This window comes from Rattus norvegicus, chromosome 20 (assembly GCF_036323735.1).
Source record: "Rattus norvegicus strain BN/NHsdMcwi chromosome 20, GRCr8, whole genome shotgun sequence".
Classification (NCBI taxonomy): Eukaryota; Metazoa; Chordata; class Mammalia; order Rodentia; family Muridae; genus Rattus; species Rattus norvegicus.
In genome coordinates, this window is record NC_086038.1 from 55,186,323 (window position 1) to 55,205,915 (window position 19,593).

Below are 19,593 nucleotides of genomic sequence, written 5' to 3' on the forward strand. Positions count from 1 at the left end.
TGCTCTACTCAATGATAACCTGGTCAAGGAAGAAATAAAGAAATTAAAGACTTCTAGGAATTTAATGAAAATAAAGGTATAACATACCCAAACTTATGGGACACAATGAAAGCTGTGGAAGAAGAAAACTCATAGCGCTGAGTGCCTGCAGAAAGAAACAGGAGAGAGCATATATCAGCAGCTTGACAGCACACCTAAAAGCTCTAGAACAAAAAGAAGCAAATACACCCAGGAGGAGTAGAAGGCAGGAAATAATCAAACTCAGAGCTGAAATCAACCAAATAGAAACAAAAAGGACTATAATAGAAACAAAAAGGACTATACAAAGAATCAACAGAACCAAAAGCTGGTTCTTTGAGAAAATCAACAAGATAGATAAATCCTTAGCCAGACTAACCAGAGGACACAGAGAGTGTGTCCAAATTAACAAAATCAAAAATGAAAAGGGAGAATCAGAGGAAATTCAAAAAATCATCAGATCCTACTACAAAGGAGCCAAAACCATCCAATGGAAAAAAGATAGCCTTTTCAGCAAATGGTGCTGGTTCAACTGGAGGTCAGCATGTAGAAGAATGCAGATCGATCCATGCTTATCACCCTGTACAAAGCTTAAGTCCAAGTGGATCAAGGACCTCCACATCAGACCAGATACACTCAAACTAATAGAAGAAAAAGTGGGGAAGCATCTCGAAAACACATGGGCACTGGAGAAAATTTTCTGAACAAAACAGCAGTGGCTTATGGTCTAAGATCAAGAATCGAAAAATGGAATCTCATAAAACTACACAGCTTCTGTAAGGCAAAGCACGCTGTTGTTAGGACAAAACAGTAGCCAATACATTGGGAAAATATCTTTACCAATGCTGAAACTGATAAAGGGCTTATATCCAAAATATAAAAAGAACTCATGAAGGTAGACCGCAGGGAGACAAATAACCCTATTAAAAATGGGGTTCACTGCTATACAAAGAAGTCTCAGCTGAGTAATGTCGAATCTCTGCGAAGCACCTAAGGAAATGTTCAACATCTTTATTCATAAGGGAAATGTAAATCAAAGCAACACTGAGATTCCACCTCACACCAGTTAGAATGGCTAAGATCAAAAACTCCAGCATTCCCTTTTAGAGTTAGAGAAAAAAAAGTATAGTTTATGTCATGGTAATGATTGTGACATACATTTGGGGTCCAATTAATATTTACTTTGTGTTTTTCTAGCATTCCTTGCTATATAGCTTGTTATTTAGTTCATTTCAGTGTGTCATCAATATGAATATAAATTATTTTTAGATTTTCCAGATTTGTAGCTTAAATTATAGAAGATGGTTTTTACAGATGTTTTAAAATATTTCAAATGCATGTAAGCCATCTTAAATCTTAATTTTTTTAACTACATTATGTAGATCACTTAAAGGCAATTAAATTTAAAGTGTTTTCCATATCACTATGGTAGTATTGTATTTTACAATGTTGGATGGAGAAGTGATGGAATGTTTTTAGAGGTTTGATATTTGGCAATTAAAGGAATTTACATACTGTATTGTGGATAATAAATTATGTTTCTTATAATTACCAATTTTTATATTATTAGATCTTACTAGTTTATATTAATTTGAAATACATTGTTGGTAACTATGAAAATTTCATCAGGGGTTGTTAAGGTGGTTTATAGTCAGTTACTAGAAATTTCAGTCAAAATGGAAGCTATGTTACCTAAAATTATTAGAAATCGTAAGATGGTGTTTACAGTATAAAATGGACCTGACCCAGAGAACTGTGAGAATGTTGGTATTTATCATGGGGATGGAAGACACTGTAATTGCTTTTCAGATCCTGTCCTACTTAGCGGTAGATTATCTCATTATTAATTACAAGTTTTCCGAGTTAAAAGTGTTATTGAATTAACTTATGCAGCAAATTAATTTCTTTTTTAGATTATTCTTTGTTAGTCAACCTGTGTTCTCTAGATTTTCAGAAATATGGGAGCACTGTGGTTCGTGAAATGAGACAGGAAAAAAGGATAGGCTGGGGAATGAGGTTCTTTGGGAAAGTAGAGTCCTTTAAATGTCTTCCAAGATTAACACTTCTCTAGCTTTTAAAACTAGACACTAACTTTTAAAAACTAGCCTTGTGCTCTTGGTACTTGGAAACTGTGCTTGAAGTACTTTGTTTTCATTTTGTTCGTTCTGTGTTAGAGACTTTCTTTTGTTGCTTCTCTGCTCTAGTTAGTCTGAAAGGTTTTGTTCTGTAGTTGACAAAGTTTCATTTGTTGTTTTGTCGTCTAACTTTATAATATCATGTTTTAAAATCTTTAAGATGCAGCAGTTAAATAACATGGATGAAGTGTGCTACGAAAGCGTTCTGAAGCAAGTAAAGGCTGGACACCAGGTACACCGAGCTCCTTTCTAGGAAATGCTTAATGAAAAACTGCAGACTTTTTCAAACTTTACTGTTCCTGAATTCCGACTTTATTCCATAACTGTTGTAGTTTAATGGGTAGCTATATGAATCATTTAATTAATGAATCATATAAATATTCTTAAGTGATATCGATAGCCTGTTATTGGTAAGTCACAGTATTTTGTTTGCCATTTTTTTATTAAGTATTTTAAAACAAGGTTGTCCTTTACATTTTTGTTTCCTTGAATCTTTTAAACAGAACAACCTGAAAACTCTATTCTGTTCATATTTTTAAATATTATTAAGGTGTTTCATGATGTTCCTTTTACTGTTTTCCTTAAGTATATTTCAAATGTATTTAATCAATTTTGTATTGTTTAATTGTGTTTGGAAGTTGAGCAGTTCAGGTCTGGGATGCACTCGATGGTAGACCAGTGCATTTGAGACACTTAATTCCATCCCTGGCCAGGTGCAGTGGGGAGAAAAGATTTAAGTAGTTTTTATTAACATCCCCATAGAACCAAACGTCTTTAAGGAAAAGGTGGAATGATAAAACAACTTAAAAAAGTTAACTGTTTTCTATTTTGGTTGTTCTTGGGCTGGTCTTTGGTAAAGACTTTGATTGATTTGATTTGATTGATTATTTTTAGAGACATGTTTCTCTATGTAGTCCTGGCTGGCCTCAAACTCAGTTTCTTGTGAGTTTGGATATCAGGTTTGTCCACTCATACACAGCTGTGTAATTTTTCTAGAAGAGTAAAATTTATTTATTTAGGTCATACTTTTGTGACTTGTAAGCTGTTTTTATCGGAGTCTTTGTGGTTTTTATGTTTAAGAGGGTCACCGTATCTATTCAGTATTTTCATTAGACAACTCAAAACCATTGGTAAAAATGTACAATGAAGAAAGACTTTATTAATTTCTCAAAATATTTTAGTAGCTCTACTCTTAGCTTTTCATGATTTTAAAACTTGTAGAGAACTTTGTTTTTTGAGACGATAATGTAATTACAACATGTCTGTCTTTTCTTTCTTCCCTCCAACCCTTCTCATAAATCCCTTCCTGCCCATCTTCAGAGCCATAGCCTCTTTTCATTATTTATTATTACATATGTTTATGTGTGTGCACAGACAAAGTTCTCGTAAGTCTGTGTGATGTTTCTGTATGTTTTCAGTCGGTTGGTGTGCTCTTCCCTGGGGCAGACTCCTTCTCTCACTCTCAGCCTTCCTTAGTTGCCAGTAGTGATCTGCAGTGTTGAGGCCTCATCAGCTTTTCCCTGTCTACTACAATGTGACCATTGGAGTTACACTCAGCTCATGTGTAGGCGATCATGATGATATGGTTTTGTGGGTATAGCATCTTAGGTTACCAGGAGACACAACCTCATAGCAAAATCCCTGGTTCCTCTGACTCTTACAGTCTTTCTTCCCTGCCTTCTGCAACGTTTCCTGAGCCATTAGTGCTGGAAGGTTTTGTAGATGTGGAAATGTATCCATTGACATTGGACCCACAGCTCTGCTGTTTTGATTGATTGGTCATGGTTTTCTGCAGTTATCTTGGTCTGTTTCAAAAAGAAAAGCATAGTTTTGTGTACAGAAGAAGCTTTTTCCCAGAGCCTGAGTCAGAATGAGATGACTATGTATATGAGATGAGTCAGAACTAACCTAGACCTGAGACTTATTGCAGCCAGGGAACACCCTTGGAGCAAGTTGTCTTTCTTAAAGAAGGAGTATCAAAATGTGTTTTTCTACTGAACTTAATAGAATGAAGTATTGAGAATTTTGTTTGATTGTTTAACCTTAGTTCATTCATTTTATTTGGGGATCCACATTTCCTTATTCATTTCCTTATTTCGCTTTTTATCTTTTTTGAGACAAGGTCTCATGTAGCTAAGGATGCCCTTGTATTTCTTTCTGATCCTTCTCGTCATTACCTCTCAAGTGCTGAATCACAGGCATTGCCTTACTTCCTAGGGATCTAACCCAGGGTTACCTGAGTGGGAGACAAATAACTCAGTTCTCTATTTTTAACTATTAAATTTACTTTTATCAATACTGCTTAAAATCAAGAAGCCCTTGATTAATACCTTTTGTATCTTTTTATTAAAACCTGAAAATGATAAAACCTTATCTTACATTTATTAAATTCTCTTGGTATCTAATGAGATGTGTATGTTACTCATAGCTGACAGATGAAAATGAGGTCCTGGACAAAACAGTGATACATTGGGTTCTCTTGTCATTTGATGTGTTGACTCCTGAGTCTGCATCTATTTAGAGCTGTGGATTAGTAAAGTTTTACATAGAGCTTTTAGTTGTGTTTGGCTGTTATTGCAACACAAGACTTCTTTCATCAGTATATGGTAGACTTCATTATAAATGAAAGGTTCAAATATTTCTTTAAATACTAGAAGCAGAAATACAAGCATATCACTGTGAAATATACAGCATACATGAGCTAAGGAGCAAGCCAGCAAAGGGCAGTCTTCCACTATGGTTTCAGCCTTAGTTCCTTCACTGACTTTCCTCACTGATAGACTGTAACTTGGAAGTATAAGCCAGATAAACCCTTCCCACCCCACGTTGCTGTTGTTCATAGTCTTTTATCACTATATATATATATCTGTCTGTCTAAATGTCTATCTATCTATCTATCTATCTATCTATCTATCTATCTATCTATCTATCTATATTTAGCATTTACTGGCCAGATAATTGGTAGTCTCTCCTTGACATCTTTGCAGGTTTGATTCTAGACACCCGCCCGAACAGATACTAGAATTCCAAGGTTTTCAAGGCTTTAATCTAAAATGGCATTGTTATTTGCATATAATCTGTGGATATCTTCCCACACACTTTTCTCTAGTTTTCTTACAATATCTATTATATGATAATCTGTAAATAATTGTCCTTTATCGTCTACAGAATAAAGCTATGGTAGAAAGACTTTATATATTCACTGCAGCTAGAAGGTTTGGGAGGGTTACAGTTATTAAAAATATCTCTTATAAGCAGTTTGTTAAATCTGTGATACAGAGCTCTTGGATAAGGAATCGCACATCATTTTGCAATGAAGCTGATTGTATTTTCTACATTATTATGAAACAGAGAAGTGCTTCTCAGAACAGATCATTTTGTGGGATTCAAAGTATACAATATTTGGATATTCTATTTTAATCCGTTTTAAAGAGGTGGATAGATAGTGATTAGAAATGTGTAGACAGTACAGATGAAATCTCACTACCAATTACTTTCTTTCAGTGTAAATTCACTTACTACTTTACTTCTGAAAGCAGAAGTTCCTGAGGACAGGCCTTTATTCTGGTAATAGTGCCTAGTTAGGAGGAAAAGACTTGGCTAGGGCACCCCAAGGCAGCCATTGGGTTACCAGGTGCTGTTGATTCTCAAGCACAAGGAACCTAGGAGTGAGGCTGTACACTGTAAAGGGAGACAGTGGAGACAAGGATGACCTCTCCCCTTTGGGGTTCATGCCATGACATCGATCACTGCCATTTCTTCTTGAATGTGTGAAAGCCAAGTTGCTGTCTACATTGGTGTGTAGTTGAAATTGTTCCATGGTGATTGCATAAAGTGCTGTTGCTGTTTGAAAACAAGCTGATATCTGAAATCATATCAGAGTTAGAATGGGCTAGCTATGACCCTGTAGGCAGCTGGCCTCTAGGAGCAGGTTTAGGGTGAATACTCACAGTACCTGTTTTTGAATGATTAGCAATGACATGTTTATTAAGAGTTCTTTGAAATTTATTTTTCATATGTACATATTTTGTATATTTTTATTTCATAATATTGGCATAGTTTGCTACTATTTTACCATCTTAATATAGTGATAATCATATATATTTACCACTCATGTGTTTTCTTTTCATATCTTTGTGAGAGTGTATATACATGTGTGCATGTGTGTTCACATGAGTATGGTCAGCAGGTGCACATGCAAGTGTGCACATGTGTGAGGAATTCTAAGGCTGATGTAATGAAAAATTTCCCTCGTCCTCTCTTTTACCTTACTCTTTGAGACAGGGTCTCAATCAAAACTCTGAGGTGAGTCTGTTGTCACCTTGTTTGGTGGATTCCTATCTCCTCCTTCTGAGACTAGAATTACAGGTGGGCCACCATACGTAACTCAGTATTTATACGGGTTCTAGGGATGTGAACTCTTGGTCCTCTTTCTTACCAAACGAGAGCTTTCATCACCAAGCCATCTCCCTAGCTTCTACTAGTCTTTCATTCTTTCATACTTGCAGGTTAATTTTATTATCAGTGACAGCCCATTATTAAATTGTAATTATAAATGTTGTGCACTCATGCTTAAAGAATAATAAAGATTCTAAATGTATCTACATGGTTTTCGCAGCTTCATTGTTTGCAGGAAAGAGAAAGTCTACTTCAGTTCTAATTTTCAGATGCCATGCCAATCTACTTAGACTTTTAATCTGACAGTGTACCTAAATACTTCTTTTTGATACAGGGAAAAATGAGCCTCGTATGTATTAAGCAGTTTTTCCAGAGCATATAGCTAATTAAGAATAGCACTGTAACTGATGTACAGAAGTTTCTGTTGATAACATTCCACCTTGTTCTATTACTTATCGATCTCATAGTGAGATGGGACAGGTAAATACCTAACTAAATGCAACAAGGATAGAAGGATATTTTTCTGTCAGAAAGCTCGAAGGAATGCAGTCCGTAATATCAAAGATATGGCAGAGGTATTTGGTTCATTCACATTATCAACCAGGGAACAGAGGATGAGAAAGGGTCATAGTTTTCTGGCTTTCTCCTTTCTCCTCTTTTATTCAGAGAGTCTTAGAGCATAGGATAGTTCCCTCCAACATCTGGGGTAGATCTTCCCACTACACTTTAAACATCTCTGAATGTGACATCCAAGATGTGTGAATCACGGTGATTCCAAGTCTAATCAGTTTGACTATGAAGATGAATTGGCATAATTATTAAGTTAATTAGCTCAATAGCTAATTTTCAATTATTAACTATTTCCTTTATTGATAATTTAATCATTATATTTTCATTTATTTTCTTGCTACTTTTCTGCATAAGTTTTTATTAATCCATTCCCTAAAATGGAATCAGAAGAACTACTACAATTTGTCATCTTGGTTGGACCTTGTGTTTTCCAAATAAATAGAGACTTTTTGTGGTAACCACAAACCTGAGGTGTAAAAGATCCTGAAACTTAAAGAAGAATGAAATTCCCTTTAAGGAATGTTGATGTAAGGTTGAGATGTAACATTTTCTTGCCACTTAATTTTTTTTCAGTTTTATGGCATATAAGACAAAGTGCTGTTATAAGAATTTTTTTTCCTTTCGATTGGCAAGTATTTTCTCCTGGTGCATTGCGTACTGTACTCTTAGACTTTGGTTTGGACATTTACTCACTTTTATTAGAAAATGCTTCCTCCAAATTTTTTGTTTCAGCCTGTGACTTTGCGATCCTTTGGCATGTTTATATGCATATATATATATATGTATATGTATGTATATATATGTATGTATATGTATATGCATATAAACACATCTATATACAAGGACTTAAAATAATCACTATTTACTACAGACTTGCTTGTATTCATCTGTATGTTCACATTTTTAGTTCATCTCATGACCTTAAATTCCCTGTAATTTTTCTTGATCTTTTAATCTACTGTGTTTTAATTGTTGAAAAAATATGACAGGCCCATAAATAAAAATAATAACATTAAATGTATGTCCTACCTAAAGTCTTCAATCTGCATATTGTTTTTAGTATGTTTTGTGCAGTGTTCCTACAGAATTTTGTTCAGTAGGAGAGACATACTGAGAAAGATTTGCTATGACACGCATCTTCATAAACTTTGCCCTAATTGCAATTTGATTGTGATTTTCTTGTCCTTGTAGACAGTCTGTTGCTAGTAGCGTGAAGAAGACCAGAAATAGGAATACACTGGAACTTTTCCCGTTGGTTGACATTTGCCTTTAAGCCAGTGCTTTCATATTATAGACATTCTCCTGGGAAGATTATAGCTTCTTACATTAAACCAGTCAGAATACAGCTGAGGGTTCTTTTGTAACATAACTGGAGAGCTCCATTCTTTTCACTTCTTTGTGTTTTCTATACTATAGGAATACCAATGAGGAAAGTGCCCAAAGCAAATTTTTCATTGTATCTGTCTTTTAAAAGGATTTGTCCATTTAATTCTTGTATTTGTAAGTTGATCTGTGATGACTTAGCTTGAGAAGTGGCAGCTGAATGCTGAATGCCACTGCAGTGTGGCTACACTGAGGGTTGCACTGTGGGTATTTAGAAAGCAAGCCTTTGTGTGGTTTAGGTATAAGAGTAATATAAACAAACTGAAAGAACAAAACCACATGATCATTTCATTAGATGCTGAGAAAGCATTTGACAAAATTCAACACTCCTTCATGATAAAAGACCTGGAAACAATAGGAATTCAAGGCCCATACCTAAACATAGTAAAAGCCATATACAGCAAACCAGTTGCTAACATTAAACTAAATGGAGAGAAACTTGAAGCAATCCCACTAAAATCAGGGACTAGACAAGGCTGCCCACTCTCTCCCTACATATTCAATATAGTTCTTGAAGTTCTAGCCAGAGCAATCAGACAACAAAAAGAGGTCAAGGGGATACAGATCGGAAAAGAAGAAGACAAAATATCACTATTTGCAGATGATATGATAGTATATTTAAGTGATCCCAAAAGTTCCACCAGAGAACTACTAAAGCTGATAAACAACTTCAGCAAAGTGGCTGGGTATAAAATTAACTCAAATAAATCAGTAGCCTTCCTCTACACAAAAGAGAAACAAGCCGAGAAAGAAATTAGGGAAACGACACCCTTCATAATAGACCCAAATAATATAAAGTACCTCGGTGTAACTTTAACCAAGTAAGTAAAAGATCTGTACAATAAGAACTTCAAGACACTGAAGAAAGAAATTGAAGAAGACCTCAGAAGATGGAAAGATCTCCCATGCTCATGGATTGGCAGGATTAATATAGTAAAAATGGCCATTTTACCAAAAGCGATCTACAGATTCAATGCAATCCCCATCAAAATACCAATCCAATTCTTCAAAGAGTTAGACAGAATAATTTGCAAATTCATCTGGAAAAACAAAAAACCCAGGATAGCTAAAACTATCCTCAACAATAAAAGGACTTCAGGGGGAATCACTATCCCTGAACTCAAGCAGTATTACAGAGCAATAGTGATAAAAACTGCATGGTATTGGTACAGAGACAGACAGATAGACCAATGGAACAGAATTGAAGACCCAGAAATGAACCCACACACCTATGGTCACTTGATTTTTCACAAAGGAGCCAAAACCATCCAATGGAAAAAAGAGCATTTTCAGCAAATGGTGCTGGCTCAACTGGAGGTCAACATGTAGAAGAATGCAGATCGATCCATGCTTATCACCCTGTACAAAGCTTAAGTCCAAGTGGATCAAGGACCTCCACATCAAAGCAGACACACTCAAACTAATAGAAGAAAAACTAGGGAAGCATCTGGAACACATGGGCACTGGAAAAAATTTCCTGAACAAAACACCAATGGCTTATGCTCTAAGATCAAGAATCGACAAATGGGATCTCATAAAACTGCAAAGCTTCTGTAAGGCAAAGGACACGGTGGTTAGGACAAAACGGCAACCAACAGATTGGGAAAAGATCTTCAACAATCCTACAACAGATAGAGGCCTTATATCCAAAATATACAAAGAACTCAAGAAGTTAGACCGCAGGGAGACAAATAACCCTATTAAAAAATGGGGTTCAGAGGGGTTGGGGATTTAGCTCAGTGGTAGAGCGCTTACCTAGGAAGCGCAAGGCCCTGGGTTCGGTCCCCAGCTCCGGAAAAAAAAAAAAAAAGAACCAAAAAAAAAAAATGGGGTTCAGAGCTAAACAAAGAATTCACAGCTGAGGAATGCCGAATGGCTGAGAAACACCTAAAGAAATGATATAAGGGAAATGCAAATCAAAACAACCCTGAGATTTCACCTCACACCAGTGAGAATGGCTAAGATCAAAAACTCAGGTGACAGCAGATGCTGGCGAGGATGCGGAGAAAGAGGAACACTCCTCCATTGGTGGGGTTGCAGACTGGTACAACCATTCTGGAAATCAGTCTGGAGGTTCCTCAGAAAATTGGACATTGAACTGCCTGAGGATCCAGCTATACCTCTCTTGGGCATATACCCAAAAGATGCCCCAACATATAAAAAAGACACGTGCTCCACTATGTTCAACGCAGCCTTATTTATAATAGCCAGAAGCTGGAAAGAACCCAGATGCCCTTCAATAGAGGAATGGATACAGAAAATGTGGTACATCTACACAATGGAATATTACTCAGCTATCAAAAACAATGACTTTATGAAATTCGTAGGCAAATGGTTGGAACTGGAAAGTATCATCCTGAGTGAGCTAACCCAATCACAGAAAGACATACATGGTATGCACTCATTGATAAGTGGCTATTAGCCCAAATGCTTGAATTACCCTAGATGCCTAGAACAAATGAAACTCAAGACGGATGATCAAAATGTGAATGCTTCACTCCTTCTTTAAAAGGGGAACAAGAATACCCTTGGCAGGGAAGAGAGAGGCAAAGATTAAAACAGAGACTGAAGGAACACCCATTCAGAGCCTGCCCCACATGTGGCCCATACATATACAGCCACCCAATTAGACAAGATGGATGAAGCAAAGAAGTGCAGACCGACAGGAGCCGTATGTAGATCGCTCCTGAGAGACACAGCCAGAATACAGCAAATACAGAGGCGAATGCCAGCAGCAAACCACTGAACTGAGAATAGGACCCCCGTTGAAGGAATCAGAGAAAGAACTGGAAGATCTTGAAGGGGCTCGAGACCCCATATGTACAACAATGCCAAGCAACCAGAGCTTCCAGGGACTAAGCCACTACCTAAAGACTATACATGGACTGACCCTGGACTCTGACCTCATAGGTAGCAATGAATATCCTAGTAAGAGCACCAGTGGAAGGGGAAGCCCTGGGTCCTGCTAAGACTGAACCCCCAGTGAAATAGACTGTTGGGGGGAGGGCGGCAATGGGGGGAGGGTGGGGTGGGGGATGTTTGCCCGGAAACCGGGAAAGGGAATAACACTCGAAATGTATATAAGAAATACTCAAGTTAATAAAAAAATAAAAAATAAAAAAAGAAAGCCTTTTATTTTGGAAGCTGGAGTTTCACAGGTTCAGCAATACTCGATTCCATTACAATGCTTGGCTTGTCATTTTAGTCCTTTTTCCTTAAGAGACACCTTGACTGTGCACTGTTACATCAGTAATTTCAGAAGGTCAGCAAAGAATAGTACAGTACAGTTGCTGTTAAGTAGAGTTACTAAATCTGTTTTTTACTCATGGTTAAGGTTGAAGTTAGTGTCTCTGTTGTCTCCAGCTGTCTGTGTATGAAACTCCAAATGATAGTTTTAAATTCGTGAGTTTGGATATGTCTGTCTGTGAAAAATGAAGAACCTGTAGTTCAACATTTTCTAAAAAGTGGACAAACACATTAATCAATTCTTCCCACTTCCCCTGATTGAAAAGTGTAACTGTATGTGCTTTTATTTTTCTGAGAAACTTTCTACATAAAACTTTGGTTGTGTGTGTAAGCATAGTAAGTTATAGGTTGTGGATTTATTTATGGATCGGTATATATTGTTATATTGTGAGATTTGTTCCTGGAGCTCTGACAGATCTCACTTCACACGAGCACATCATTGAACAGCCAGCTACTTATTCAATGAATATACTTTTGTTAGTAAGGAAACATCTAAATTTTAATTGTATTTTTCCCTGTAAGTGTAACTTGTCAGTTATTATGCAGTAGTAATAGGTATGTTAGCCAATCTTTTCTAGGCCAAGGTAACTAATTGATGTTCCTGTGTCAACCTCATGCTTCCTGCATTTCCAAGTTTAAGGCAATAGTGAGAAACAAACAAACAAACCACACTGCATTGAATACATCTAACTTGATTTGTTTCCTGTATTTGAGATTGTATGGTGGTTTGGTTTCTCTCAGCACTTTGATTTTATTAAGCAGTTACGTTTCAGATCAGTATTAAGGTAGAAACTGAGGCAGTTTTTTTTTTTTTTTAAGGTCGATGACTCTTAGGCAACAAAGAGGTGTTCCTGCTAAATAATTAACATTTTCTTCTTAAATTTTCCTGTTTGAGTAAATTAGAAAAGAGAAGATCCCCCGTGCTGATACTCCCTGTCCATGCTTTATTCTGTGGCTTCAGTACCCCAGTCATCTAAGTATGTGTGCATTCATGTACTTAATAGACTTTCTGTGTCGCTGTGCCGTAAAAGCATTGACAACGGTAGGAGGCAGTTGTGTTCCACTCAGGCATGTGTTCTGACAGATGGAGAAAACCTTTTCCCGTTGATTTTCGACATTCCTACTCTGCAGGACTTCAAGCTCTTCTTGGCTACTGGGAAATTAAAAGTTGGCGATTCAGCCTTTAATTTTGATCCATCTGCTCAAACTAATGAGACGTCTCATTTGTAAGCTTTTCTTTGTGTTACCAAATGCAAGTATAGCTTTATTGTTCCTCTTAATAATTCACCTCCTCCTGTGTAACTTGCAGAATGGGAAAATAATTGATGCCTTAATTCTTTTGAGATTTTCTTTTTTTACAAACTTTGTTACAATGATAGGAAGACAAATTAGGAACATCCCACAATCATAATATATTTAATAAATGATATTTCCTCATCAAATTCCAAAAATAAAGTCAGATCCTTATTTTGAAGCGTTTTATCCAAAAATCTACTCCTATTTGACAGAGGAAAAGACTTTGTTAAATAGGATTCAAGAACTTTAGCGATGGGTTAAAATTAAACACCAGTCTTTATTTACTGTGTATGTGCACGCGATGGGTTAAAATTGAACACCAGTCTTTATTTACTGTGTATGTGCACGCGATGGGTTAAAATTGAACACCAGTCTTTATTTACTGTGTATGTGCACACGATGGGTTAAAATTGAACACCAGTCTTTATTTACTATATATGTGCACGCGATGGGTTAAAAGTAAATACCAGTCTTTAGTTACTGTTTATGTGCATCTTATTTTCTTTTCCTTCATTGTTTTACACCTGCTTTTATTTTGAGTTATTTAAAAAAATCTCTTAAAATTGATGAATAACTAGATGGATTTTCTGTCTGAAGAGAATGATTTTGGAGGCTATTTGTGTGTGTGTGTGTGTGTGTGTGTGTGTGTGTGTGTGTGTGTGTGTACACATGGGACTACAGAAGTTGGAATCAGATGTCTTTCTCAGTTGTTCTTACTATTCTTTTTGAGACCTCGGAGTTAGAGATTTGTCAAGGTTTGCTGTCCAGATCAGTTCTCCTCCTGTGTAACTTACAGAATGGGAAAATAATTGATACTTTCACATCAATCCACCACTGCCTACCCTGGCTGGGATTATAGGAGTATTCAGCCATGCCTGGCCTGGCTTTTTACATGGATGTGGAGATCCTAACTAGCCTTCCCTGACCACACAATTGATTGAGCTACCTTGTTGCTTAACATTGTTTCTCCGGTTCATTAATATACAATCAAAAAAAGTTCCATGCACTGACTTTCCTTGTGGATATTAGCAATGACTGACTTCTTTGTCTACGAAAGCTTTCCTTCTCCATGTTCAGGCATCTATGATGCTTTTGACTTTAAAATGATTTACTTGTATATGATTTTGGATGCTGCTTTCTTTGTTCTCCATGATCTCATGAAGTATTATCCTAAAGGCTATAGAGAGAAGCTTCTTAAAGATACTTTTTCATTGTATGAATATTGAAGATTGTCTAGTTTCTCTGCATCCTGAAGCTCCCTCAGAGCGTGTGAGACAATGAAATATCTGCAGGTCCCACTTGAGATGCTTCAGTATGTGTATTTCTCTTACTACTATTACACCTAATGTGTTGCGTTATCTTACTTCTCTGTATTGAAGATCTGAAATAGCTTCTTTATAATTAACATTTGTACCTCAGGTAACTTTACGTTACTTTTATTTCTTAAGCTCTTGAGTAATTTTTTAATGCTTTTATCAATTTACATTTTTAAAAGATTTTCTTTCATTTATTTGTTTGTTTGTTTGTTTACACTCCAGATTTTATTTTCCTCCTGGTCCACCTTCTGACTGTTCCACATCCTATACCCTCCCATTCCCTCCCAGTTTCCACAAGGATGTCCCCACTCCCCACACCACCAGACCTCTAAACTCCCTGGGCCTCCAGTCTCTTTGAGTGTTAGGTTCATATTCTCTGACTGAACCCAGACCTGGGAGTCCTTTCCTGTGTCTGTGTTGGGGGCTTTATATCAGCCAGTGTGTGCTGCCTGGTTGGTGATCCAGTGTCTGAGAGATCTCAGGGGGTCCAAGTTAATTGATACTGCTGGTCCCTTTACAGGCTCACCCTTCTCCTCGGCTTCCTCCGGCTTTTCCCTAATTCAACGAGAGGGGTCATCAGCTTCTGTCCATTGGTTGGGTGCACATATCTGCATCTGACTCTTTCAGCAACGTGTTGGGTCTTTTTGAAGGCAGCCATGATAGGTCCCTTTTTGTGAATGCTCCATAGCCTCAGTAATGGTATCAGGCCTTGGGACCTCCCCTGAGCTGGATCCCCCTTTGGTCCTGTCACTTGACCTTCTTTTCCTTGGGCTCTTCTCCATATTTGTCCCTGTAATTCTTTTAAACAGGAACAATTATGGGTCCGAGTTTTGACTGTGGAATACCAACCCCATCCCTCACTTGATGCCCTGTCTTTTTCTTGGAGGTAGGCTCTGCAAGTTATTTCTCCCCACTGCAGGGCATCTCATCTAGCCTCTCTTTGAGTCCTGACAGTCTCTCACCTCCCAGGTGTCTGGTACATTCTGGAGGGTTCTCCCAACCTCCTTCCTCCAGAGGTTGTCTGTTCCCATTCATTCTGCTAATCCTCAGGGCTTCAGTTCTTTCCCTGACCCAATGCCAGACCATGTTCCCCTCTTCCCCAACCCCTGATCCCACCCCCTTTCTCTCCCAGATTCCTCCCTTCCTCCCCTCTTGTGGTTGCTTTCTTCTTGCTCGTAAGTGGGACTGAGGCACCCTCACTTGGGCCCTTCAGCTGTTGACCTTTTTGAGTTCTGTGGACTGTATCTTGGGTATTCTGTACTTTTTCTTTTTGGCTAATGTCCACTTATTAGTGAGAAAATACCATGCATATCCTTTTGGGTCTGAGTTACCTCACTCAGGATATTCTCTAGTTTCATCCATTTGCTTGCAAAACTCAGCATGTCCTCTTTCTTAATAGCTGAGGTAGTATTCCATTGTGTAAAAGAACCACATTTTCTGTATCCAATCATCTGTGGTAGAACATTGAGGTTGTTTCCAGCTTCTGGCTACCACAAATAAGGCCACTGTGAACATAGTGGAACATGTGCCCCTGTGGCATGGTGGAGCATCTTTTGGGTATATGCCCAAGACTGGTGTAGCTGGGTCTTCAGGGAGATCTATTTCCAATTTTCTGAGGACCTCCAAATTGATTTCCAGAGTGGTTGTACCAGTTTGCAATCCCATCAGCAATGGAGGAGTGTTCCTCTTTCTCCACACTCTTGCCAATGTGTGGTGTCATCTGAAGTTTTCTCATATACAGTGTGTAAGAATACTCTATTATTATCTCAAAGTTTTATATTAGCAATTTCTTAATAAACTGTGTAGTTTTCTCATTTGTACAAAGGATGCTTCTTAAGGGGAGTACTAGTACTAGATTTCCTTCAGTGTTGGTAGTATTGACTGATGATTAGTACCTTCCTATGATAGGCAAGTAAGTGAACTGATATGAAAAGAAAGAGTAGCAAGGCATGCTCCCTTATGTGACTCGTGCAACACTATTCCATGAGGTGTATTCAGTTATTTTCTGACAACTTCAGAGATAGGCATGTGGAGGGTATTTATTCCTTTTTCTCCATGTGTATGTATGTGGTGTGCTTGAGTATGTGTATGCATGCTGGTATATGTGTGTATGCTGTCATCCTCACTTTTGCAGCTTCACACTACAAAGTCTTTGCCGTGCCTCTGTCCTTTTGAGCTGTACTTTCTATGCGTCTTGCCAATGCATAAGTGTGTGTTTGCTGATATAGTCTGGAGAAGGAAGAGTAGCTCATTTGCATTTGTTTTAAGTTTTAGGTTTTCAAACATTGAATTGATTTGGATAAAATATTCCTGCCTGAGAAATCAAATACATAAGGCTGACTAAGAATGTATATCTTCTCACCTAATTAGAAATACAAATTCTAGGGGCAGGAGAGATGGCCCAGTGGTTAAGAGCAAGGACTTCTCTTCTAGAGGTCCTGAGTTCAATTCCTGGCAAACACATGGTGGCTCAAAACCATCTCTAATGGAATCTGATGTCCTCTTCTTGTGTGTCTAAAGACAGAGACAGTGTAATCACATATATTAAATAAATAATTAATAAATAAATATTAAAAAAGAAAGACAAGTTTACTTTTCAGTAAAGACCTACTGTGCATTTATTATTTGAGAAAATTCTGCTTGAATGTTTAAAAATCATAGTGCTTTTTTTCTTTTTTTCTTTTTTTCTTTTCTTCTTTTCTTCTTTTTTTCTTTTTTTTCCGGAGCTGGGGACCGAACCCAGGACCTTGCGTTTGCTAATAGTGCTTTTTTTAAGAATGAAAATAAACATATTCAAAGATATCTTAGAAATTCATTTTGTTTTGTGATTTTCTTGAAATCAGACTAGTTTTTATAGTGTTCCAATATAATAGACTTCCAAATCCAGTATAGAAAAGAAATTTTTATCCAATAGCGCTTTGATGAATTCTATTTACATAGGTATTGTGATAGTTAATTTTCCTTACTTTGTTCTGCACAATAGATATTGCTGTCAGTAACAAAGTATCCGAAATTTGGCTACTTTAGAGATCAGTAAAATATTTTTTGTTATACTATTTTATAACAAAGGCTTCACTATTGTGTTTATTATCCTCTTTTGTTTTGACCTAGGTTGAGCAATGAATTAAATATTTGAAGCTTATGCTGTGGCAAGAATTTAGAAGGTATTATAGAATAGAACTTACTTTTCAAATATTAGTTATATTTGATGTCTTTCATAAAGCTGTGATCCAGGTACTTGGAATTTTAGAACTGATTTTTTTGTTTGTTTGTTTGGTCTTCATGAAATTAACCATTATAGGTAGATTAGATTCATTCCATAACCTTTGAGACCCTCACGTTTGTCCCTAGAAGTTATGATAATAATACATGTGATATATGAAAACTGAAATTCAAAAAGGAGATTGATTTCCACATTTGCATTTCTTCGAAGCTCAGAACCTTTTGCTTTCTGTCTGGATGAATTCCAGACTTTTTCACATACATGGAGTAATATTTATCTTTTTATGTCTGGTTTATTTTACTTTCCCCTGTTGTAGCATATATAATAACTTGTGGCGTGTAGATGCTGTTTTATTATATGTTTATGTATTGATGGACATTAGTATTATTTATACCTCTGGGCCATTCTCGAGGAAGAACATATGAAAACATTTGCATCTAAATTTCCATTGGGATATTCATTTTTCCTTCTTTTGCATATTTACCTAGGAAGGAAGTGCATTTGATGGTAATTATGTTTAGTGTATCAGGAAATGAATAGGCTTTTGACAAAAGCTGTGCCTGTTTATATTTCCCATAGCAGTGTGAGAGTTTTCATGACCCACATGGCTAAACAGAATAGTACAGTTCAAATCAGTCCTGGAAATTTCTCCATTTCCTTGGTGACCCTCTTGCTATTGCTTTGTAAAAGCACAGCTATTCCAGTTTCTATGAAATAGCTTTTGATCTCCTCTTCAAACCCCAGAAATAATGATGCAAAGCATCTTTTCCTTGCTTATTGGCCATTTGTACAGTATACCATCTTCCAGAAATGGTTTTTCAATACCTCTAAGCCCGATTGAGTTTTCATCTTGCTACGTCTTACAACTGTTACCACACACATGAATTGCAAATGTGTCTGCCATTCTGTGGGCTCTCCTTTCACTCGTTGATGGTCTTTTTGATGCACAGAGTCCTTAACTTACTGTTCAGTGTTTCTGTTTCTCTTGTATTGCTTGTTTTTATTATTATATTTAGAAAACTAGTGCCAAGTTTGAGAACATGGAAGGTTGCTTCTATTTTTCTGTTTTCCTCTATGAATTGCATAGGTTTAGCTCTTAAATTTAGGTCTTTTTTCATCTCAGATATTTTGTAGATGGTACAATGTAAGAATACAATTTCACATTTTTGTATGTAGTCTTTGTTTTCCTAGCACTCTTTATTGAAAAGACTGTTCTTTCTCCCTGGAAGCATTCAAGCAAATGGCAACTATTGTCTGTCTATCATCATCATCATCATCATCATCATCATCATCATCAGAAGTAATAGTATGTGCATTTATTGCATCAGAGTTAGGAGAACACAACACAGTTGAGCTAATGCTTTACACATATAGAGAGTAAACAGAGGAAATCAACTTTAGTAGTGGTTCCATTGCCAGTCTTCCATTGCTAGTGGACATGTCACCATTATTGATCCTGGATATTCAATGGTCTTTATCCATCTCCTTTGTGCTATATGAAAAGGATGTCTTCCATACCTTATGTTCCCCTCATTCCTTCCTTGTCCCCTTTACCATCCGGGACCCTCCTTCCCTTCCCCAGCCTGTGATTGCTTTCTTCTCCCTCCCAAGTGGACAACCTTTTTCCTTTTTGAATTCCATGGATTGGATCCTGGGAATTCTGTGCTTTTTTTTTGGCTAATATCTATTTACTAGTGAGTATATACCATACATGCCTTTTTGGGTCTGAATTACCTCACTCAGGATGATATTTTCCAGTTCTATCCATTTGCCTGCAAAACTCAGGATATCCTCGTTCTTAATAACTGAGTAGTATTCCATTGTGTAAATGAACTACATTTTCTGTATCCATTCTTCTGTCCTGGTACATCGGGGCTGTTTCCAGCTTCTGGCTATCACAAATAAGGCTGCTGTGAACATAGTGGAACACGTGCCCTGGTGGTATGGTGGATCATCTTTTGGGTATATGTTCAAGACCAGCGTAGCTGGGTCTTCAGGTAGATCTGTT

At 37.1% G+C, this 19,593-nt stretch overlaps 1 protein-coding gene across 11 annotated transcripts in view; it reads left to right on the top strand.

Annotated features, from left to right (window-relative positions):
* Ascc3 (activating signal cointegrator 1 complex subunit 3) overlaps positions 1-19,593 on the top strand; it is a 282,945-nt gene that overhangs the window by 96,893 nt on the left and 166,459 nt on the right. For all 11 annotated transcript variants that reach the window (XR_010060704.1, XM_063279181.1, XM_063279180.1 and 8 more), the window contains one exon: positions 2,314-2,385. Coding sequence is in view for 10 of the 11 variants with exons in the window: in XM_063279181.1 (XP_063135251.1) it covers positions 2,314-2,385 (72 nt within the window). In the remaining variant the exon portion in view is untranslated. The remainder of the gene's footprint in view (positions 1-2,313; positions 2,386-19,593) is intronic.